The sequence below is a fragment of the Vigna umbellata genome, chromosome 9, assembly GCF_029865625.1.
Source record: "Vigna umbellata cultivar VRB3 chromosome 9, Vumbellata_1.0, whole genome shotgun sequence".
Lineage (NCBI taxonomy): Eukaryota > Viridiplantae > Streptophyta > Magnoliopsida > Fabales > Fabaceae > Vigna > Vigna umbellata.
In genome coordinates, this window is record NC_142173.1 from 7,045,734 (window position 1) to 7,070,191 (window position 24,458).

A 24,458-nucleotide genomic window follows, 5' to 3' on the forward strand; every position below is an offset into this window, starting at 1 on the left:
AATAAAAACTTATTTTTGATAAAAGAAATTATTGAATAAAAAGTTGTCTATGACTTTTCCAAAATAAGCTGAAATAAGATTTTGACAGAGAGAAAGAGTTGGAGAGAAATGATAGAAGAGAAAAATAAGAGTAATTTGTGGGAAAGGAGTGGTTGTGACAATTATATTCGACTCATTAAATTATAAGGATAATGATATTTTTACAATATTCTTTTTACAAACATTTTAAGTGTTATTTTATGATTAGTCTATATTAAATTATTATTATTGATTAGAGAGTAATTTTGGACCAATATAAATAATATGAAATATTATTATTCAAATTCTATATACTTGCTTTAAAATTAGAAAAATTAAATATTCGAAATTTCAATTTTTTTAGCTCTTATACAATTCCTAAAATATAAAGAAGGACGTGTGATGTTCATTCTTGCACCGCCAAACCTACAACAAGGTCCGAGAGTGTTCTCTTTGGTCGTGTGTATGTTTGTTTTCTCAACCTATGTCTGTTTTTCGATATGAGCATGAAGAAAAAGTGACTTTGACTGGTAGTTTACGAAACGATGATCTTTTCTGGGTTTGAACTATGCTGCATGTAAAATGTGTAGGAAAAAGGGAGCACAGAGAAACCAGTGGTGGGGTTATCTCAGAAACATGGAAGAGAAGAATGTTGAACGGCCATTGTTGGAGAAGAAGAAGAAGAAATACTACGAGAACTGCCCCGGTTGTAAAGTGGATGAAGCGAAAGAGTTGAGTGACGGACGTTCTGTACTCTTCACAAAGCTTTTCATCGTGTGGATGCTCGTGCTCTGTGCTTGTAAGCATTTCACTCTCTTTTTACTATTATACTGCAAAAGTTGCTTCTGCTTTTTGTGTTCATTGGCTCTCAAGTCATTCCTTTACTGAAAAGAACACAAGACAAGAACATATCACATCTATTACTGGAGCTTTATTCTAACGCACTTATTAAACTATGTTTAGCTTAACGATCGTTTCTGTTTTTTAGGTTCTCTACATAAAAGAACTTTATGTGTATAGTAACTACACTGTATTTTGCTAACAGTTTGAATAAAAGTTCTTTCTTTTTCAAGTTATTGTCATTTGTTCTTTTTATTGATTCAAATCCAACAGTTTTCTTGTTAGAACTTTTAGTCTCTCAAATCTTGTAGCGCAACTCATACACATACTAAACACTTCAGTTCATCCTTTTTCTTTTCTTGAAGAAAAACAGGAAAAAGGTCACCTCTTAGGGTGAGTGGTTGATCTTTCTCTTGAATGCTCAGATATATTTTATGGAGAATGGTAGGTACCTACATTCATTTCCCATGGTTTTTTTAATGAAAGAGAGAAAATAATGTGTAAAATGTGTTAAAGTATTTTTTTTTTTATTTTATTGGATGAAAAAATTGTATTGGTAAAAATGTTTAGGTGACTTTTCCCGTTGTTTGAGATTTCAGGTATTTTTTTTTTATTTTTTTATTTATTTATGTACATAGTCAAATCTCATACACAAATTACTAAAATATACAAATTTGAAAAAAATTATGAAAATAGACATGTGGTGTAGTCTCACGATTTCAAATAAAAAATTCGTATATTCTCACGTGACTTCCGCTAACCGTCTTAAGAAGTAAAAGTCATCTGTCTTTGGAACAACTTTCATGTAACGTAATCGATTATGATACATACATAATTGATTACATTTATTATAAAAATTCAAATTAGTATCACACTTCATATTAGCATAGTTAATCCAATTGACACAGCTCGACCAAGATATGATATAGTTCAACCAAGATCTTACATAACTCAATCAAGGTTTGTTTTAGCTCGACAAGATCTGATACAACTGATTAAGGTCTGACATAACTTGGCCGACCAGTTCATATATTGACTAAACTTTTTCAGACATTGGACAAGCAATATCAGACCATGGCCGAATTGCGTCAGATCTTGGCCGAGCTGAATCAGACTTTAGTTAAGTTGTATCAAATCTTCGCCGAGCTGTACCATATCATGATTGAGCTGTGTAGATCTTGGCTAGACTAGATCAGACTTTGGTCGAGTTGTATCATATCTTAGTCAAGCTGTATCAAATCTTTGGTTGAACTATGTCATACTTAGTGAAGTGTCTACGTTAATTTGACGTGTGGTGCGAGTTTGAATTTTTATAATGAATGTAATTGATTACGTATGTATTGTTATCAATTATATCACATTGGACTCCTTCCTAGAACTGATGACTTTCACTTATCAAAGCTGCCCAGAAGTCGTGAGAGGAGCACACAACTTCTTTAAATTTGACTATTTTTGTAATTTATGTCCAAAATATGCCTAGATATGAAAAAAACCGAGTTTTGAGGATTTAACCGTTGTCGTTTTCTGCCTGTGTATTAGTCGCATTTGTAGTAGATTTTTCTAAGCTAATTCCTCACCATTAATTTTGAGTTTCAATATATTAATACCATTTATGGGACTTTTGATTTTAGTGTTTTGAATGAAAATTGGTGTTTTGATGCTCTGAATCAATTGCTGATGTCACTTTATTCTGTTCTGTACAGCATTGCCAATATCATCTCTCTTTCCATTCATTTATTTCATGGTGAGTTTAAAGGGTTTACTGTAACATTTTCACTCGATGTAATTTATGGTTTTGCAGACATTGTTGGAAGTTGTCTGAATACACAGTTATCAAGTCATTGTTTCAGTAGTTTTATATATAATATAAATAATTGGTTACATAATTTTTCTTTTAAATCTGTCACAACAACTATTCTCTTAGTTGTGTTTGTCGGTTGTTGAAAAGGGTGCATTTAAGCTATGTTGAATAGGAGGTTATTAATTTAGACAGAAATAGAACGAGTTTAACTCTCACCAACTACATAATGTTCAATCTACATAATTTAGAAGTAATTCTGACTCATTAATTAGAACTGTTAAAGACTGATAAATGCAACTGTTAAATGCGCCAAAGTCAATTTTTAATTGGTTATTGTTCTTCCTCCTTTTTTGTTATTTGTTATGAGTTACTCAAGAAATAAAACTGATTAATGATTAACTTTATGTTGGTGCACATGTCCTCAATGATTTAAAATTTATTTTCAGGTAAGGGATTTTAATATTGCAAAAACAGAAGCTGATATTAGTTTTTACGCTGGTTATTTGGGTAAGATTTCTTCTAGTATTTTCATTTTTTGAAGTCTTCAATTCTTGTAAGCGATTTATTTGTGATGTCTGCATGATACAAAATGTTGCAGGTTCTGTATACATGCTTGGCAGATGTTTGACATCTTTATTTTGGGGAACTATAGCTGATCGCATTGGACGAAAACCTGTTATAATTATATCAATTATTTCAGTGTAAGTATATAAGTCAATGAATTGCATGTTTTCTTTATGTTTTGCTTTGAAGTTTCCTATAATCATCGATGCTTACTTGATTTCAGCGTCATTTTCAACACACTATTTGCCCTAAGCACAAGTTTTTGGATGGCTGTTATCGTGAGGTTTCTTCTGGGAAGTTTAAATTGTTTGATTGGACCAGTGAAGGTATCATATTTTCCACTCCAAACAGATACCAATTTCATGTTTCATCCACAAGTTCTTGGATACCAATTTTGAATTTGTTCACATTTAGCTTGTTCAATCTCATTCAATTTCCATTAGTACATCTATTTTCCTAACTTATTTATTCAACAGGCCTATACTACTGAACTTCTTCGAGAAGAACACCAAGCTCTTGGACTCTCAACAGTAAGCTTCACCAGCTATTCTACCTAGTTCTTAGAACTGATTTTCCACATTAGTAATTGAATTTGTGATTTGGGTTTAGGTAAGTTCAGCTTGGGGAGTAGGTTTAGTTATTGGTCCTGCATTGGGAGGCTATTTGTCTAAGGTACTATTTATATTCTTTTTCATCTAGAGCATATGGTAGATATTAGTTTCTAACAGTTGTTATGACACCTCAAATTCTGTATTTAGTTGAGGAACAGAGACGCTTGAAATAATTCATCTGTCATTTTCTAATACATCGGAAAAATTTAATTGTAGCCGGTAGAAAAGTACCCTCAAATATTTCCAAAGGATTCCTTTTGGGATAAGTAAGTGGTATTTTGGATTCAATTTTCATCTCTCCTTTTTCTTTCTACCCTTTTATCATTTAATGATGTGCTGATTTCATTTTCCCAAACATGAATCATTTTGCAGGTTCCCATACTTCCTACCCAGCTTTGTAATATCAGCACTTGCATTTGTAGTAGCTATTGGCTGCATCTGGATTCCAGTATGTATCTTACAATCCCTCATATGTCTTCATTGACTAAACATTTTGTTATCCTCTTTATTATGTATGGTGCATGTTATTTTAACATTTTAAGGATGACATTTTATCATGAAAAATCCTTCTTGTGTATGCCTTTCTCAGCTTATCCGCACTTTTTCTTTGCTTCTTATACTCTTTTAGTTCGTCTACTGAAACAATATTGTTGGTAAAATACCTGCAGGAAACACTCCACAAGCACAATTGTAGTGATGAATCCATAGATGATGCAAAAGCTTTGGAAAATGGAAGCAGTGGTGGTGGCATTGAAAAGATCCAAAAGAACGAAAACCTCTTCCTTAATTGGCCATTAATGTCATCTATCATTCCATATTGCATTTTCTCACTTCTTGAAGTTGCTTATCTAGAGGTATGATACTCAATGAGGTTAAAAATTTCTATGCATGTCCTTATATATCTTGTTTGGATATTTCCTGCTTTTTTCCATGTGTTTCTAAGTGAACAACATTCATCCTTCTTGCTTTCTTTAGGTTTTCTCGTTATGGGCTGTTAGTCCTCAAAGGCTTGGGGGTTTAAACTTTACTACTGATGATGTCGGTAATGTTCTTTCAATATCAGGTGCATCTCTGGAAAAAACAATAGATTCTAATTACTGTTGGACTCAAATTTTATAAGTTTACATTAGGCCATATGAGATCCTTGCAACTGTTTTTCTAACTGGTCTTGCTGAATTTTACTGACTTGGGTTCACAAACTTCACATAAGTATAAAATGTTATAGCCATCTCTGGTATCATATATTTTTTGTGCATATATGGTAAACATTATTTTGATATGAAGAAGTTACTATAATTTGGTTATTGGACATATAATGAGAGCACATCTTTTCATATATATATATATATATATATATATATATATATATATATATATATATATATATATATATATATATATATATATATATATATATATTATTGGAAGTTTTACATCGATTACAAACCAATTTTGTAAAATTGAATTTAATTTAAAATTCACTTCATGGTATCAAAGTCATAAAGACAAACTATCATAGGAAAATGTTTGTTGGATTTACTTGAGCTTAAGAACTGTAAAGATATATTCTTGAGGGCTTAACTGATCCCTCTCATTATCTTCTATATATATTGAAAAGCAAGAGTACATGGAACACCAAGAGTCTGCACTAGACCTCTAGGTACAGCACTAGACCTCTAGGTACAAAACTAGTTACTACTCATTACTGGTCTAGTAGACTAGCCTTAATGATGATATGTAACAGTAATTATTCTAACACTCCCCTCAAGCTGGAGCATACAGATTGTATGTACCAAGCTTGGAACAAATAAAGTCAATCTGAGGTCCCCTTAATGACTTGGTCAACACATCTGCAAGTTGGTCATTTGATCCAACAAACTCAGTACATATTTTTTTTGACAATAACTTTTCCCGAACAAAATGACAATCAATTTCTATATGTTTAGTTCTCTCATGAAACATTGAATTTGATGCAATGTGAAGAGCAGCTTGGTTATCACAATACATCTTCATACTTTGGATGTCACAGCAGCTAATCTCTTGAAGGAACTGCTTCACCCATATAAATTCACGTGTTAGTGACGCCATTGCCCTATATTCAGCTTCAGTTGTTGATCGAGCCACTACATTTTGTTTCTTACTTTTCCATGAGATAATGTTTCCTCCAAGAAAAACACAATATCCAGTAGCAGATCGTCTATCAATAGGAGAACCTGCCCAATCGACATCACAATATCCTGATACCTAAAGGCTTCCTTTTTCTTCATATAACAGCCCTTGCCCGAGAGCCTTTTTCACATGCCTTAGAATGTGAATGATAGCATTCCAATGGCCAACACATGGAGCTTGCATAAACTGACTAACCACTCCAACTGCAAAAGATAGATCCGGCCTTGTAATAGTGAGATAGATTAGTTTTCCAACTAGCCTCCTATATCTCTCCGGGTCGGAGAATAACTCACCTTCTTCTCTGTTAACTTTTGTTTTGGGTCCATAGGACTGTCAACCGGTTTACAATCAATCATGCCTGTTTCTTGCAAAATATCCAAAGCATACTTCCTTTGGGATATTGCAACTCCTTCTTTTGACTGAGCTACTTCAATGCCTAAGAAGTATTTAAGGCTTCCAAGATCCTTGGTTTGGAAATGTCTACACAAGTACTCCTTCAATTGAGATATTCCAGCAGTATCATTTCCTGTAATGACTATATCATCAACATATACTATTAAGTAAACACATTTTTCGACAGACGAATGATAATAAAAGACTAAGTGATCTGCTTCACTGCGTTTTAGCCTAAATTTTTGAACAATGGAGCTGAATTTTCCAAACCAAGCACGTGGTGATTGCTTGAGCCCATATAGAGATTGGTGCAATTTGCAAACCATACCGGACTCCCCCTGAGCAACAAACCCAGGAGGTTGCTCCATATAAACTTCTTCCTCAAGATCACCATGGAGAAAGGCATTTTTGATATCCAATTGATGAAGTGGCCAATGACGAATGACTGTCATTGCGAAGAAAAGACGAATGGTAGTCATCTTGGCCATGAGAGAAAAGGTGTCACAATAATCAAGGCCATAAACCTGAGTGTACCCATTTGCAACTAGCCGGGCTTTTAGCCTATCAATGTCACCATTAGGGCCGACTTTAACTACATATACCCATCGACAACCAACAACCTTTTTGCTCGAGGAAGTGACACAAGCTCCCAAGTATTACTGTGGTCTAGAGCCTGCATTTCTACAATCATGGCTTGTCGCCATCCAAGATGATCAAGTGCTTCTTTCACATTTTTGGGTATAACCACAGAAGACATTGAGGATAAAAGGGAATAAAAGGAGGGTTACAGTCTGTGATAGCTAAGAAAATTATAAATGAGATGAGGGTTTCGAGTGGAATGAGTACCTTTTCTGAGAGCAATGGGCCAACTAGAATCATTTTCACCAGGAGGCGTGGCAGGAGGCAGTGAGGGAGAAGAATCTGAAGGAAGAGATCCACCATTTTTTGGAAGAGGACTACTAATCGGGGTACTGTGGCGAAAGATATCAATATGTGGAGAGGAAGGTTCGGGAGGACCTTGAGCATGACTTGGATTGATTGAGACATTGGAGATATTGGACTCAACCACTGGAAGAGGAAGGACCTGTTGGAGGATATGAACATCTTGAACAGATGGAGAGAAGAAAGGTGTTTGTTCAAAGAATGTAACATTGGAAAACATGTAGTACTTCTTGGTTTCAGGAGAGTAACACCGGAACCCTTTTTGAAGCCGAGAATAGCCTAAAAAGACACATTTGATCGCACGAGCGGAGAGCTTGTCTAGCCCCGGAGACATGTCGTGAACAAAACAGACACAACCAAAAACTCGAGAAGGGGTGTGAAAGAGAAGATCATTGGGAAAGAGAATGGAGAAAGGGACTTTATTATTGAGAGAGGAGGAGGGCATCCTATTAATAAGAAAACATCCAGTTAAGATGGCATCCCCCAGTGATGAACAAGAATATGGGCACCAAGCAAAAGGGTACGAGCAGTTCCAACCAAGTGTCTATTTTTTCTTTCGGCTATACCATTTTGTCTGGGGTGTATGAGGACAAGTGGACTGATGCAAAATACCATGGAAGCTAAGGATTGCAGAAAAAGTGGAGGAGAAATACTCTTTAGCATTATCACTTCTTAAGATTTTAATTACTTGACTAAATTGGTTCTTGATTTCATTCAAAAAGGATGTGAAGATGGGTAACAATTCAGAGCGATCTTTCATTAGATAAACCCAAGTACATCTAGAATACTCATCAATAAATGTAACAAAATACCTAAAACCAAAAGAAGAGATGCGACTAGGTCCCCAGACATCAGAATGAATAATAGAAAAACTAGAATTATACATTGATTGAGACCTTTTAGGAAAGATAAATCTAACATGTTTCCTAGTTGACAAGACTCACATTCTAAAGTCTGAAGACCACTAAGTTCATGACACGTCTTTTTTAACTTTGACAAGTGAGGATGGCCAAATTGGTCATGTAACACTTTAAGGGGAAGAGCTGCAACACAGGATACACGTGGACGAGATCCAAAATGGTATAAACCTCTAACTTCATATCCTTTTCCAATCTATCTCCCCGAGCCACGCTCATGTATAACAAAAGATTTTGAATCAAAAGTTATTGAACAATGTAACATTTTGGTTAACTGACTTAAGGAAAGTAAATTGAATGGACAATTAGGGACAAAAAGAACAAATTTCAGAATGAGAGAGGGAGACAGGGAGACTTGACCGACTCCCTTTGAACAAGTTTTAGAGCCATTTGCAAGAGTAATGAAATGGGGTTTTTCTTGGAGGGAAAGGGTTGAGAACAATGAGGCATTACTAGAGATGTGATCAGAAGCACCCGAGTCAATTACCCATGAATTTTGACCTTCCATGGATTGAGAAATACAAGCTGTGGATGTACTTGGGGATTGAGATGATTGGGTCAAGCTGTTAGACTTTAATCGCAGATACTCTTGATACTCTTCCTCAGTGAACTTGGAGTCGGAAGTGGGAGTTTCAACCTTAGAGATATTGGCGGTTTTTGAAGGAAAACCATGCAAGGAGTAGCAATTTTCTTGGGTGTGACCCACCCTCTTACAGTAATTGCACTGTGGACGTCCTCGACCTCCACGTCCTCCTCTTCCTCGCGTGGCAACCATGACAGATGGTTCCATTGTTTCATGAGCTTCCTGAGATTGAGGCACTGAAACACGAAGAAGACGTGTGGTCAAGGCTTCCGAGGAAGGGACCTCATGACTTGTTAGAAGTTGATCTCTTATATGATTCAAATCTGGATGTAAAGCCCGGAGGATCATCACCATATAATACTTGTCAAGCTTCTTCTTGATGTCTTCCGAAGATTCCACTTCCAAGAACATTCTCCACTCTTCCACAACTGCTTGGGCTTCAGTCATGAAGGAGACCATATCATGGTCCGTCATTTTGAGACATGCAAGCTTGTTTGCTGTATCATAGAGATGTTGAATATCATTAGCAAAAATGCTTTGAGCTTTCTTTCAAAAAGAGTGACATGATTTGAAATCTCTAAGAGATATCAAAAGTCGGGGTTCCACAGATTGCCACAATAGGGCACACAATTGGAAATCTGCTTGTTTCCATTGTTCAGCCTTTTCAGAAGGTATTTGGCTTCCATCCTGCTCAAGGTGGTCATAATGTCCTTGACCGAGGAACCACACTTCCACGGCAGCAGACCAAGACAGATAATTCTTTCCGTTTAGCTTTTCGAAAGTAATGGAGGGACTTCCAGAGAAAGAAAGAACACTTCCAGACGCCATTCTTGATAAAAATAGGAGAAAGAAAAAACGCGGTAGTGAGGAACCAAAAAACCGAGAGGTTTTCTTAGGGTTTTCTTCAAGGGGAGCTTCAACCTCGGACAACGACAAAGGGCACCGGACAGATGCGAACGACAATGACAATGCTGGTAGACAACCCAGGACAGAAACTAGAGTAGGATGAACCTGCTCTGGTACCAACTTGAGATTAAGAACTGTAAAAATATATTCTTGAGGGCTTAACTGATCCCTCTCATTATCTTCTATATATATTGAAAAGCAAGAGTACATGGAACACCAAGAGTCTACACTAGACCTCTAGGTACAACACTATACCTTTAGGTACAGAACTAGCTACTACTCATTACTGGTCTAACAGACTAGCCTTAATGATGATATGTAACAGTAATTATTCTAACATATTTATTGTTCTGCACCCTAATATGTTGTTATCAGACTATCGATTAATGTCTATTCCTACACACAAGATGATATGATACTGAGTAATAGGATAGAAGGGAGCCGAACGATAGGAGGCAAGGGGGCGCCGAATGGTAGGAGGCAAGAGGAAGCAAGAAGAACGGTGGAAGGCAGGAAGAGGTCAAGCCGAATGGTAAAAGGCGGTGAAGAGCTGGAGCCGAACGGTAGGGTGGTTTTGGGAAAAATGTGACCCCCACAAATAATAATACTCTTCAATTCACTAGGGTTACTTTTCATTGAACTTTGACAACCTTTAAATAGGTGCAAATAGGACCTTGGGCCAAGTATAAATAATAAAAACTAACAATAAAATATCAACTAACCTAAAATAAAATTTACTTAATCTATCTTTATCTTATATCAATAAAATAAAATAATACTCTCCTAAATAAAAGGAAAATCAAAACTACCTATATCTATTTTATCTTTATCAAAATCAAACCAAATATTACTAAACCCAAAACTAATAAAATAAGATTTTAATGAATCCCTAAAATTTAAGTTTTTCCCAACAAACTCCCCCATAAACTTAAATTCTTCCTTCCTTCATTTAGCTTTCCATGTGCATCATCCCACTCCGGGTTTGCATCTTCTCTCCAAGATTTTCAGCTCCAGTTCATACAACCGGTTCTTCTTTGCTTTTACCTGGGTTGTTAGACGACCATGCTTATCCTCTAAATACAATACCTGGTCCTTCATAAAAATTGAATTACCTTTTTCAATTATCTGACTCATGCTTAAAATATTGCTTTTCAGCTCCAGAATATAGTAAACATCCCTAATCTTTCCAACTCGTCCATTCTTTTGCATATGTCGAATTGTTCCACGCCCTTTCACGACCACCTTAGAGTCATCTCTGAAAGACATAAATTTGGCCTCCACTTTGGTGAGTTTATAAAAAAATTCTCGTTTCCACACATATGATTGCTTGTCCCAATATCTAGATACCATACCGAGTTGGTAGAAATCTCATCAACCTTCATCCCTTCTTCATCTTCTTCTTTCCTATTTTTATCTGGTTCATGAATGCTATATGCTTTCTCTTCCTTTTCAAGAGTCGCCTTCTTCAGCTCCTCAAGCTCAACCCTCTGTTCATCTAGAAGTCTCCCTATCCGCTGAATCTCTTCATCTTTTTGTTTGAGTTCTTTCTTCAGATTTTCCTTCTCCACAATTGTTGCATCCTTTACCGAGATCACTTCATCTATTGTTGGGATCGGGCTCTCCATGTCCATTGCATTCGAGCTCTTTGCCATCAACAGGATTCCACACTCTTCTTCAACATCTTCAGTAAGGAGATTTGTCTCCCCCTTTGTCTCGGTCTTGCAATACTTTGCAATATGGCCAACCTTACCACAATTGTAGCACTTGCTTGATTTACACTCATTTGCATAGTGGCCATGCTTGCCACACTTAAAACATTCAACTCCTGACCGATCTCCTCGACCTTTCCCTTGTCCTTGGTCACGCCAATTCTGCTGACCAGTTTGCTCTTCATCATCATTCTCAAAATTACCTCGGCCACGTCCACCTCGTCCTATGCCTCCTCGCCCTCTACCGCCAGGACCTCGGCTTTGAGTAATCCGAGATTTATTCGAGTCAAACTGTACCTGTAGTGCTTGATCGTCGGGTTCCCTCTTTTTCTTTTTCTTCGTCAATTCGTGGGCTTTTAATGACCCTGCTAACTCCTCCACAATGAAAGTTGACAAATCCTTTGTCTCTTCAATAGTGACCACGATACTTTCAAAATCATCCGTCAGATTTCTCAAGATCTTTTCTGCAACCCGATTAGGAGAAACCTCTTCTCCATTCATTCCGAGTTGGTTGGCCATTTTCTGCACTCGAGTTATAAACTCGGCAACTCCCTCATTTTCATCCATCTCCATATGTTCAAACTCTCTTCTGAGAGCTTGTACTCGGACCTGCATCACGCGAGTATCTCCTTTGTATGCCACCTTCAGAATTTCCCATGCTTCTTTTGCTGACTTTACATTAGCTATTTTCTTGAATCCAGATTCATCCACTGCATTATACAGAAAGTACAAAGCCGATCTGTCTTTCACTCGTGTCTATTTCAATGTAGCAATCTGGTTCACTGTCTGATGCTCATCATCTGCGGGTTCAATGTACTCGTCCTCCATTATGTCCCATACGTCTTGGGATCCAAGAAGAACCTTCATCTACAAAGACCAATTGTTGTAATTGGTATTTTCCGACAATTGTGCCACACTCATCCCATTGAATACCTTTGTCATCTCTCACAAAAAAATCAAGCACTCACTTTTTCTCTCACGGCGTTTGACTCTCTCCTCTCTCTCTGTACTCAGAGCATAAAGCTCTGATACCACTATTGGGAAAAACGTGACCCACACAAATAATAATACTCTTCAATTCACTAGGGTTACTTTTCATTGAACCTTGGCAACCTTTAAATAGGTGCAAATAGGGTCTTGGGCCAAGTACAAATAATAAAAACTAACAATAGAATATCAACTAACTTAAAATAAAATCTACTTAATCTATCTTTATCTTATATCAATAAAATAAAATAATACTCTCCTAAATAAAAGAAAAATCAAAACTACCTATATCTATTTTATCTTTATCAAAATCAATCCAAATATTACTAAACCCGAAACCAATAAAATAAGATTTTAATGAATCCCTAAAATTTAAGTTTATCCCTACAAGGGGAAGCAAAGCCGAACAGGAGCTGCACCTGATCGGTTGAAGAGTGACTATCCTAACTTGGACAACAGTTAGGATATGCGGAAATATTTAGAAATAATTATAGTAAATAAGAATATATCTTAGGAAAATATTTTATTTAGAACAATATTCATATTTTATTCCCGGAAAATATTTTATTATAGGGAAATATTTTATTTAGAACAATATTCATATTTTATTTTAGGAAAAGATTTTATTCTAGGAAAATATTTTATTTAAGAAATAATTAATATAAATAAAGGGAGAGTCTAGGGTTAAAAGTATGCTTTTGATTATTGAGTTGTTAACCGGCGGCTGCCGTCTTGTGAGGGAGGTTATGCTCCCAGAGTAATTGAAGGAGGTTATACTTCAAATTATTGGATCGTTAGGTATCGATCTCAGGTACGTAACACAAGATATGTATGTTTTACTCTTTTATAAGGGTTGAGTTGAACTTAAAATCCACTTTTTAACCCCTCATTTTATATTTCATATAAAAGATGTACTTTGGGTTTGACAGACACAAAAATGTAAAATTTTTTACATAGTACTGTTGATCTGTATATTCGTATTGCACAACAGATGTTATTCACTGACTTCGAAAATGTTCAGGTCTTTCACTTATCATTTACCAAATTGGCATATATCCGTCTGTGGAAAAAGCTACTGGACCTATTTCTGTTGCCCGCGTCTCATCTGTGAGTTTTCATCTGATTCAGGCAATTATTTTATTTCACATTTTGTTATTTGAAATATGTCCTATTACTTTGCTTCCTTATGCAGATATTAACCATCCCTCTTTTGCAAAGTTACCCTTTCATAGCATTGTTGTCAGGCTTAGCACTATACATAGTGCTAAGTATTTTTTCAATCCTAAGGAATATTCTGTCTGTAAGTGCAATTCTGTAATCATTTATTAGCGAGTTTGAGAACTGGAATATAGCAGACCCACTAAATCAGTTTACTTGATTCGGAATTGTTTCTGTATGATACAAATTTGACTGATGTACTCATTTTTATCTAGATCACCATTACCACCGGTTTGATCCTTCTACAAAACCGAGCAGTGGTAACTTTTTGGATAATTATTTGTCCTCTGATTCTATAAAATTGTGGAGAGCAGATTTCTAACATGTTGATTTGGAAAACAGAAACAACACCAAAGAGGTGCCGCTAATGGAATTGCTATGACATGCATGTCTCTATTCAATGCTATTGGCCCTGCTGCAGGTGGTACAGTGTAAGTTTTCCTATGATTGAAAGAACCATACCATACCGAAATAGCTAGTTTTTGTGCACTACCAGTTTAACTAGTTCTGAACAAACACTTCAACAGTTGAATATTATTTCATTAGCAGAGTTTTGTTTTTATCCATATACTTTCAATCTCTAATTTTCTGATATGATGATGGTGAATGCAGATTAACTTGGTCACAGAAGCGGATGAATGCTTCATTCCTCCCAGGTGTGATGATCAGCTAATTTATTTGTTCTGGTTTTTCTTTCATATATAACATATGGGAACACTCTTTTTGTAACTTTATATGTCAAAAGTTTTTCTTTTCACATTCAGATAGCATAAAATATGTTGTTACTTTTAATCTGAGTGCTAACAAGGTCAGATATAACATTTCGATTATTTTAATGGTTTTGGATCAAATCAAATGTGAATTCTTTGTCTAAACTTTTGCTCTGTTTGAGTAGAAACTATTTTATAGCTACACTGAATATAATGTAAAAGTAGTTATCAAGAGTATTGGTTCTTTTACCAGTTGCATTATATTACTAGGAGCTTAGTGTTATACATTTATTTGCAGGGACACACATGATGTTCTTTGTCCTGAACTTGGTTGAAGCACTTGGATTACTAATGATGTTCAAACCATTCCTTGTTGAAAAAAAGAAAATGGACACAGATCAGTTACACTGATACCAATCAAATTTGCCGAAGAACTTTCTCTTAGCTTTTGTTCTCTCTTGAGGGCAGTGATGGTAACTTTGGTTCATCAAGTTTGTCATAAATTGGGACTAATGATTATGAATCTGATTTTATGGCACCTATTCAATGTAAAAAGGCATACAGAAAAACAAAATCAGATAAAAAAATGAACAATCTTTGGGATGAGCTTGATCAAACTTGTGAGTTTGTTATACATTATTATTGTTTGGTTATTTGGTTATGTTAAAATTATTTGTCAAGGTGGTGAATGTATCTTTTCTTAAGTTGGTGCAGTGGTTAACTGCATATTATACTGTTTGGTTATGTTAAAATAGACTTTTGACGTCTATTAAATATTATAGTTATAGTGGAATACGTCAAATTGTTTATAAAAAATATAATAGTTTAAGATTTCATTTGATATTCCTAAAAAGTTAGTTAACTTGATCTAATTATAATAAAGACTTAAAGAAAAGATATACTTATTTTAAAATTCTCTTTTTGATTAAAAAAATTTACATTACAAATAATAAAACTTTATTTACTAAAAATATTGATTAATGTTTCACTCTCAAGTAATAAATAAAAAAGAATTTACCAGTTTTTCTTCTTAAAAATATAGACAAAACAAGTGAGAAACTAGTAAAAACAATTCATTGCTTTTTCTTTTTTGAAAATGGAACAAACAACTGATAAATGAGAAGAAACAATAAATTTATATTTTATCATTAAAAAAACTTAATAAGTAGTATGAAAAAATATAAAAGTGTCCTAATTCTCTTTTCTTCTACTTAAAAAAAAAATAGACAATCATATCTCGTCTTCATGTTATTGTGGTTATAACTTCTCTCTCTTTCGTTTATAAAAATAGTGTTGGAAGTATTTAGAATTTTCCCGTGGTTAAAAAAGACTATAGCAATCAAGTAATTTTTAATGATATAAAAGAAAAACAGGTGTCAAAATTTTGAGATGGAACACTTATTATTATCATCAGAGGATGGTCATTCAAAAGAAATCACTTATGTGAGAGTGTTATATCAATAATTCAAATGTCAAAATGTGTTGGACTACATCAATCACGAAATATATAATCAATAAAAGATGATTCAAGTAAACAAATTTAAATATTTGTAATGATATAAATTTGAAATTAGAAGAATACCAAATAATTAACAACTTAAAAAAATTATATAAAATATTTCACAATAAATATAAATAAAGTTTTATAACAAAAATATCTATAAATTTTGTATAAATTGTATTGAGAAAAAGTTAACAAAAATGTAAAAGTATTTTTAAAAAGTTATAAAAACAAAATTCAAGTTTAAAATATTTTAAATGTTTCTTAATAAATATTTTTTATGGAATAGTTGTGGTCAAATTTCATTTATGAAAAAGAATTGAAAATAAAAATAATTATATAAAAAAATCATCAAAACAATATTTTACATAGTCAAAATAAACAACAAAATAAAAATTAAAAACAAAGTAAAAAAATAAATAATTTGATACACGAATAAAATTACACAAAGTAAAAAAATGTATAACTAAATATATGGTAAGATGAAAAATACATTAATGGTCTGATACAATTTTCTAAATATCATAATAGTTGATCAAAGAAAATAAAAGAAAACAAGTTTTTATATTACCTAGTAAATGAACGACCTACACTATTCAACACTTAAAAGAAAGAGTTAAAATTTATTATATATAAACAATAAATAAAAATATTTGGAAGTAAAAATAATTAAATGTATGACCTAACACTAGTAAAAAATCGGGTTTTTACAGCGCACATTATGCCACGGTTCAACGAAAACCGCAGCATAATGGTGCGCGGTGGCAGTTTTGTAAATAAAACGAACCTATATGCCGCGGTTCTACTGGGAACCGCGGCATATACCCCAGTCAACCATTGCCTTTGACGCCACGTATGAATAAAAAATTAAATAACAGAGTATATGCCGCGGTTCTCTGCACAACCGCGGCATATACCCTGCCAATTTATTGCAGGTGCTGACTGGGTCAGAGAATTCGAAAAGTTACAGGGGGTATATGCCGCGGTTCTCTGGGGAACCGCGGCATATACCCCTGTAACGTCTCAACTTCTCTGCCAGTCAGAGAATTTCAGAAGTTACAGGGGGTATATGCCGCGGTTCCCCAGAGAACCGCGGCATATACCCCCTGTAACTTTTCGAATTCTGTGAAAGGCAGTTGGGGAGACAGTTGTGTTGAACACGTTTCAGGGGTATATGCCGCGGTTCTCTGGGGAACCGCGGCATATTCTCCTATATGAAATTAATTTAATGTTTATTTGAAATATTTCGAGGTTTATGCCGCGGTTAAGTAGTGAACCGCGGTAGATTCCCCCGTTCAGAGTTAAAAAACAAAACTTGGAACAGTGCATCGTCTTCCTCGCGCGTTCTCTCTGTTTTCGCGTTTCTTCTTCCTCCGAACCACCCTTCATCTCAGATTTTGCATTTTTAACCGTTTAAACTCAAAATTGTTCGGTCATTATTCGTTTTTGACGATAAAAACGAGTTTTAGCCGTTCAAAATCGTGATTTCCTGGCGTTTTTCACCCTCTCCGCCGCCGTTGTGTTGCGTTTTTCACCCTCTCCGCCGTCGTTCCTCTTCCAGGTATTTATGTCCATTTGCATTTTTAACGTGATTTCTTCATTAATTTTTGCATAATGCTATAGTTTTGGTAATGTATGAAGTTTCTATAGTAGTGTAACAGACAAAATGGGTCATATGAGTGTGGATACTATGTAATGTATTGGATGACCCATATTGTTCGTTCTCACATCACAAGAAGCTGGGAAACGGTAATATTTAACTTTAACAAATTTTGATTTTTTAACAAATGTTGAATTCATATACACTAATTAAAATGAATTGTCTTTTGCAGAGATTCAAGACTACTACACCAGTTCCTGAGAAGTCACTACTATTCATTAGGAACGCTGCTGCGAAGTATATAGTTAGATTATACAATAGCTCTTAGATTTAGATTTAAACAATGCATTTGATTAGATAGAATTTTCTTAGACTCTCTACTTTATTTGATGTTGAAATACATTTGAACATGTGTTTGTTATGTTGAAATTGAATTTCTGTAAATGTTTTTATATGCAGGTCTGTTTTTGTGGTAGTGGATATCACAAAAACAGACCTGCAATTTTAAAAAACTGCAGGGGAATATGCCGCGGTTCTAACCACAACCGCGGCATATAGTGCTTCGTTTTTTTTTTAAAAACGAGACATATGGCCGCGGTTCCCTAGACAACCGCGGCATATTCCGCAGCCTATATACCGCGGTTCGAACCGCGGCATAAAGTGTCTGACTTACTACCGCGGCTGAATATGCCGCGGTTCAAGAACCGCGACGTATAGTGAAAATCAACCGCGGTAAAAGCCCCTCGCTGTACTAGTGTAAAATCTATTTTATTCACTAAAATTGACAATATATACACCATTCGAATATAACAAAAAAAAAGTGTAATAAAAGATTGTGATAAGAGGAAAAATACCTTGAAAATATATGTGAGTTTTATAAATATAAAACAAGCTAAATAATTAGAAGATAGGAGAAATATTACATGTTTGTCTATGTGTTAGGTTACCTAATAAACTATAAGTATTTTAGTAATTTAAACGAAACTAGAAGAGGACGAGATAGATTTTAGAACAGGTACAAAAACGGGGACGGGGCAAGTATGTACATACCCATTTCCATTCTCATTTATATCCATACCCATACCTATACCTAGTCAATGCAAGGATTCCTCACCAAAACACAAACGAGTTTGAACAATACTTATGGGATGAGTTTATTTGTCATCTCTAGTGGTACCTAAATAGGTACAATGTAAGAAAAGATATGACTTCACTAGTACAAAAACAACGTATAACATCACGCGTTCAACGTCCAACCACTAAATACCCAATGTTAAAAATGATCGGTGACATATTTGTAAATAAATGCAATTATTAAACGTCGTTTAGAATTGTAATTCGACGTAAAAGAATATAAAACGTTGAATGCCCAAGTGTTAGACGTTAAAAGGTTAGTGAATTCAATAACCTTTTATTCGACGTTTACGAATTTGTCGTTAAAAGCCGAAAATATTCGACGTTGTACGCGATTTTTGTACTAGTGATTGTTTCTCTTACCTAAAGGGGGGGTGAATTGATATACAATAAAAATAGTTTCTTTTTGAATCTTTTTAGGAACTTTATATGATCTTTAAATGCACACAATACAATTATAAAAATAATGTAGTAGAGAGATTAATGATAGAAAACAAACACAATCTTTTTATCCTGGTTCGGTCTCAATGCCTACATGCATTCACTTTCAATCAATCTTAGATTGAAAGACTTACCACTATAAATATTTTGAGTTTTTACAACAAGGAATTACAATGACCAACTGTCAAAATGTAAATCTCCTCTCTAACTCACACCAATCTAATATAACATACAAAACACCCTGCAGAAGAACAATCCTCTTCACTATAGTATCCCTTTGAGACCCTTCTCAAAGTACAAAGAACACCAAGTTCTTCTTCTTTGCAACACGCATAGGGAAACAACAATCTTCTCTTGATTTCAAAACAAATTCTGATTAATAAACGATACACCTGAATTGTGCAGAAGTGATCAGCCTTTACACGTTCAATGTTAGCCTTCAAGAATTCTTCAAAATCTTCAAAACCTTTTAATCTTGATTCTTGGAGCACTAGGTGCACCTGCAATCTCTTTCTAAACTCACTGATATCAGATATGAAAATTCTCAAATGATTAAAGTGTCAAAAGTTCTTAATACAACACACAACATATTATATAAAATTTCTCATATCAGACGCACTTTAATCGATTACTAAAATAATGTAATCGGTTATGCTTTAACAAAGTTTATACCAAGATTACATGGAAGCAGATTTAATTGAATACACAAATAATGTAATCGATTGAATGTTAATAATAAGTCAAAACATTTAAAAATATGACCGTTATAACACTTATGACTTAGCTTGAAAATAGTTTTCAAAGAATACCATACTTAATTGATTACATAATCAATGTAATCGATTAAGTCCTACACTTATAAAATTTTGAAAACTTTTTCTCTTCAACACTCATCGCTGCACATTTTCAAAAGGTGTTTGCAAAGACATGAGTTTTAATCGATTTTACTCTTCTCATTGGATATACAACATCTTTTACTTGTTTTTATTTGCAGGGTAGTACTGTGATATTGTCTGTAAATTTTGGAATATTGTTTTCATTTCTTATCATAAACTAGAACTGTCAGATTAAATGTAAAGTTAACATGTCAAAATACAAGTACTTTTTCTTAAGTATAATGCCTTTGTCAATTCTACACGGATATGGGAAAAGCTCTTATAAGTAGATTTCTTTTCTTTCTATGGATGTTTTTTCTTTCTTCTATATCCTTGAATTGATGTTTGGTAAAATCATCAATGGTTATAATAAAATAGGTTTTTCTATTAAAAGTTTTCTCTTCTTATCATATAAAATGTCCCATTATTTTCTAGTCAACTTAATCATTTATATGACTTTTTTGTAATTTCACTATAATAGTGACTTTTAAGGCAAGCACACAAAAAGTTGCCAACGTTTTATTGTTGATGAATAAACCGCATCAAGTTCGTATTAAAGTAAGGAGATTATTGTTAATAAAAGCTTTAATTAGAAATTAAAAGGTGTATAAAGCTAATTAATATGAAAGATATAACTTCACGCAGGTTTTAATTTTCTAGATTTTTTTTTGTTACAAAATGCAAGAATATCTTTTGCATATCATGGAATATTCTTACCCCTAAATTTGACACTGATTTAATCACAGAGGTGAGATTCTGTACTTACAATTTTCATTTAGAAGTAAAATTAATTAATCATGCTTCTTTGAAATACTTAATAACAGCAATTTTCTACGTCTCTGGTGTCCTAATGAGTGGGGCAATTCAAGCAAATCTTGAGTTGATAATTTGAATTTCTTTTGCAGACTATTGTGCTTTTACCGGTTCTTCCACTAGGTGTGATGTAGTTTGGTTCATTTGAATATATATAGTATTTGAATCCTGACCCAGACAAGCTGTGGCTTTTACAATTAAAATGGTACCCTAATGCATGTATATTTATTACTCTTGTCTACAAATTCTGGCAATCTTGTCTCCTAACATAAATTTTGGATTTCTTTTGAAAAAAAATCTTGAATTGTGCATTTGATTCCTCCTTTAAGTTGCACTGTTGAGATCAATTGGGCAGTCATGAGTTACTCAATCATGAAATAAAGTATTAAAAAACTAACTAAATACTTATCGAACTATTTCTTATACTTGTTTTAACTCTATTTGTAGATATTTAATTAGAAGCAATTGAACTTCTTTTATTTTGAAGTGTTAGTAGAAACTTGGCAACGATTCAAATGTATGTAAGTTAATATAATATTTGGATTTAATATATAATTTCATGTATAAATGATGTATTAAATATATATTGTTAGACAATTTAATGTTTTAAATGAATTCTATTTTGTTATTTCATTGAATTTGTAAGCTATATTAATTATAAATTGATTGGATGATAGGATAATACATGAATATGATTATAATTTCATTGGATGTCAATTGTAATCATTATTTTTCTTTTAAAAAATATATATATTATGACGTACTAAACAATATACCTCATAATACATTATTCTGAATTCAGCGTATTATGATGGGTAAAAATATCTACGTTATAATACATCACATATTATAATCTATTAACATATCTATGTCATAATATATCATTTTTATACGTTATAAAATGTCATTTTTAAATTAAGTTTTCAGATATCAAGTTGTAACGAAGAACAAAGGAAAAACTTACTCCATCCAGTTTCTCCAATTTTCATTTTTAAATTTAAAATTGTCCAGGTCAGTAAGTTAAAAAAATTATAAATCCATTTGGAAATTGACACATCAACAGTGTCAAAATTGCGTCAAATTTTATTGTTAATATATTATTTTCCCTATATAAATCCACCTAGCATAAATGTAGTCATTATATAAAATTCTCTAACAAATAAAACTTTCCTTTCGTTCATGTGCCTCGACCATACTTTTTAAATATATTTCCATACCAAGCGACGTACATGTGCTATTAAATTAAAAAATAAATATGCAGTGTAGCTCGTGACCACTCTATAAATGCTATTAATTAAATTTGACAACCATTTTTCTTTTTAAGAAAAAACACCATAAAAAAATTCTATATCAATAAAGAATAAACAAATTTATATAAAAGAGTATAACACCATTATCAACTCAAAATCGTTAACATGATAAATTTATATTTTTTTTATATATTATTTATCTCATATACTGGAATTTTAGTTCACATTTCATGTTTCGAAACTAATTTATTCATACTTATATAAATTTTAGAATTACAAAAATGTTATTAGAGTAGGTTTCCTACATTAGGTGTCGACTTCAAAATTTAGAATAAGAGAATCATTTGCAATATTTTTCTATAAATTTTCAACTTTTTTATTTTAAATTTAGAAATAAAAACATCAATAATATTATAATGTTCATGTGCTAACCATGTAAAGTATTTTTATATTAGATTTTAATTGCAAACCGATGTGAATTTTTATATTAATTATAAAACTCAACCAATTAATTATATAACAATTTCTAATTAGATGCTAATGCAAATAATTTATTTCTTTTAAATATCATTCATTAATGTAGAGTATAAAGGACTTGTGATGTTGATTCTTGTACAGCAAAACATACCACAAAGTCGGAGAGTGTTTCTCCTTCAATTCTAGAGCTAGCAAAACGGGTAATCTGACTTGACTTGTTCCGGTCCACCACGGAACCCGACTCACTTATTAACGAGCTGAAAAAATTCGAACCCAAGTCTATTAAATGTATAACTCAAGTTGTTAACTGAATTAGTTTTTAGTACAGTTTTTGCTTCAAATACATAAATTTCAATAAAACACAATTCAGTTTTTGCTTCCTACATGACTTTAAATGAAAAGGTTGTCCCTACACGACTTTAAATGAAAAGGTTGTATGTCCCTACATGACTTCAAATGAAAAACGTCATATGTCCCTACATGACTTTTGCTAACAAAAGTGAAAGTTGTCGGTTCTCATAATGACTTGTAAGTTCTAACATAAACAATTCAATCGTACTGAATTACTCGATCCTCAATCCTCAATCCTCAATCCTCGATCCTTGAACTTCGATTATCGATCTTTGATTTCTAACCCATGATGTCATCACTAACATCTCATACATAGACCCTTGGTCTATCCACTCATTAAAACTCATGCTAACTATTTACTATAACCATTATAGTAACACCATTACCAAAATAACATAACTTGAAGCATCTCAAGCACCATGATCATCATCAGATCTTGACCGAGCTGTATCAGACCATGAATGAGTTGTGTCAGACCCTGACACTATTGTATCAGACATGGGCCGAGCTATATGAAACTTCGGCTAAACTCTGTGAAACCTTAGTCGGCTTGTCTACGTTAATATGAAATGTGGTGCGAGTTTGAATTTTTATAATGAATATAATCAATTACGTATGTATTATAATCGATTACATCACATAAAATTCATTTTGAGGACTAATAAGTTTAACTTTTCAATGTTGTGTAGAAGTCGTGTGTCTCACACGACTTCTTTAAATTTTCTATTTTCCTAATTTTTGTCCAAAATATGCCGATATCGGTAAAAAAACACTGAGTTTTGAATATCTATTTGATGTCGCTTTCTGCTTATGTATTAGACGCATTTGTAGTGTAGGATTTAATTTGGACCTTATATTTTGGATCAAGTAGTGTAGGTTTTTAGATCACGTGGGTCAACAAGGTTAAGGCCCAATGTTTACCCAAAGTGAACATCCATGAGCTTGTGTTGACTATGTGGTTGAAGTTTTAACCTAGTTTGGTGAATAAGAGTGTATGACGTCCCACCTATGTGAGTGTGACCATGTGTCATGCTTTCAAATGAGAAGATTTTCCATAAATAGTTTTCACATGTCACTCTAGGATTGAAGATGATTCACCATATATAGGTAATGACCATATGTCCTCCTCTTAATGGAGGGGATTTTCATCTTGTTCTACAAGATAGCCAAATTTTAGTTTTTAGGTTTTGTTTGTACAAATTGAAGACATTTTTAGCCTATAAATAAAGGTGTCTTCCCCTTTTGTATTCACATTTGAATTTGAATAATGTTATGTTATTATCATCCAAAAGCTAGAGCATCCCATGTGATCTTCTCTAACCACCTTCCTCTAAAGTTGACCTATCTCTTAGAGCACCATCAAACATCATCTTATTATCATTAATTCAACTTGGCCATGAGTTGTTTCTACACCTTCATGCCTCTTCATACTTTGGCCCAATCTAGTTAACGAAATTGCTATCATTTGACACAAATACCAGAAAAGCAGAGAATTCAAGATAGTATGTTTTAAAATAATAAAGCTTCTTTGTAACCAAACCATTCATATTAAAACCTTTTAATATTAAAACCTTTTAATATTAAAACAATCAAATTGTATTATTTTTAAGTTATTATCATTTTTAAAATATATTTTTAAGGAAAACTA

The 24,458-nt window shown here is 33.4% G+C and overlaps 1 protein-coding gene across 1 annotated transcript; it reads left to right on the plus strand.

Moving 5' to 3' along the window:
* The first annotated feature begins 600 nt into the window (after window positions 1–600).
* On the plus strand, window positions 601–15,126 carry LOC124831231 (protein ZINC INDUCED FACILITATOR-LIKE 1-like). Its single transcript, XM_047305153.2, has 17 exons — window positions 601–817; window positions 2,562–2,602; window positions 3,106–3,166; window positions 3,258–3,360; window positions 3,447–3,549; window positions 3,700–3,753; window positions 3,833–3,895; window positions 4,051–4,100; window positions 4,207–4,282; window positions 4,503–4,688; window positions 4,810–4,897; window positions 13,462–13,547; window positions 13,633–13,740; window positions 13,874–13,918; window positions 14,001–14,089; window positions 14,271–14,314; window positions 14,667–15,126. Exons 1-17 carry the CDS (start codon window positions 601–603, stop codon window positions 14,777–14,779), a joined length of 1,527 nt encoding a protein of 508 aa, XP_047161109.1. The 3' UTR covers window positions 14,780–15,126.
* Window positions 15,127–24,458: the final 9,332 nt, after the last annotated feature.

Excerpts from the sequence above, each read along its gene's own strand:
- LOC124831231 (XM_047305153.2), top strand. The coding sequence starts at position 601 with ATGTGTAGGAAAAAGGGAGCACAGAGAAACCAGTGGTGGGGTTATCTC. Across the intron at positions 3,550-3,699 it reads GTTTGATTGGACCAGTGAAG|GCCTATACTACTGAACTTCT; the intron begins GTATCATATTTT and ends TTTATTCAACAG. Across the intron at positions 13,548-13,632 it reads CTGTTGCCCGCGTCTCATCT|ATATTAACCATCCCTCTTTT; the intron begins GTGAGTTTTCAT and ends TTCCTTATGCAG.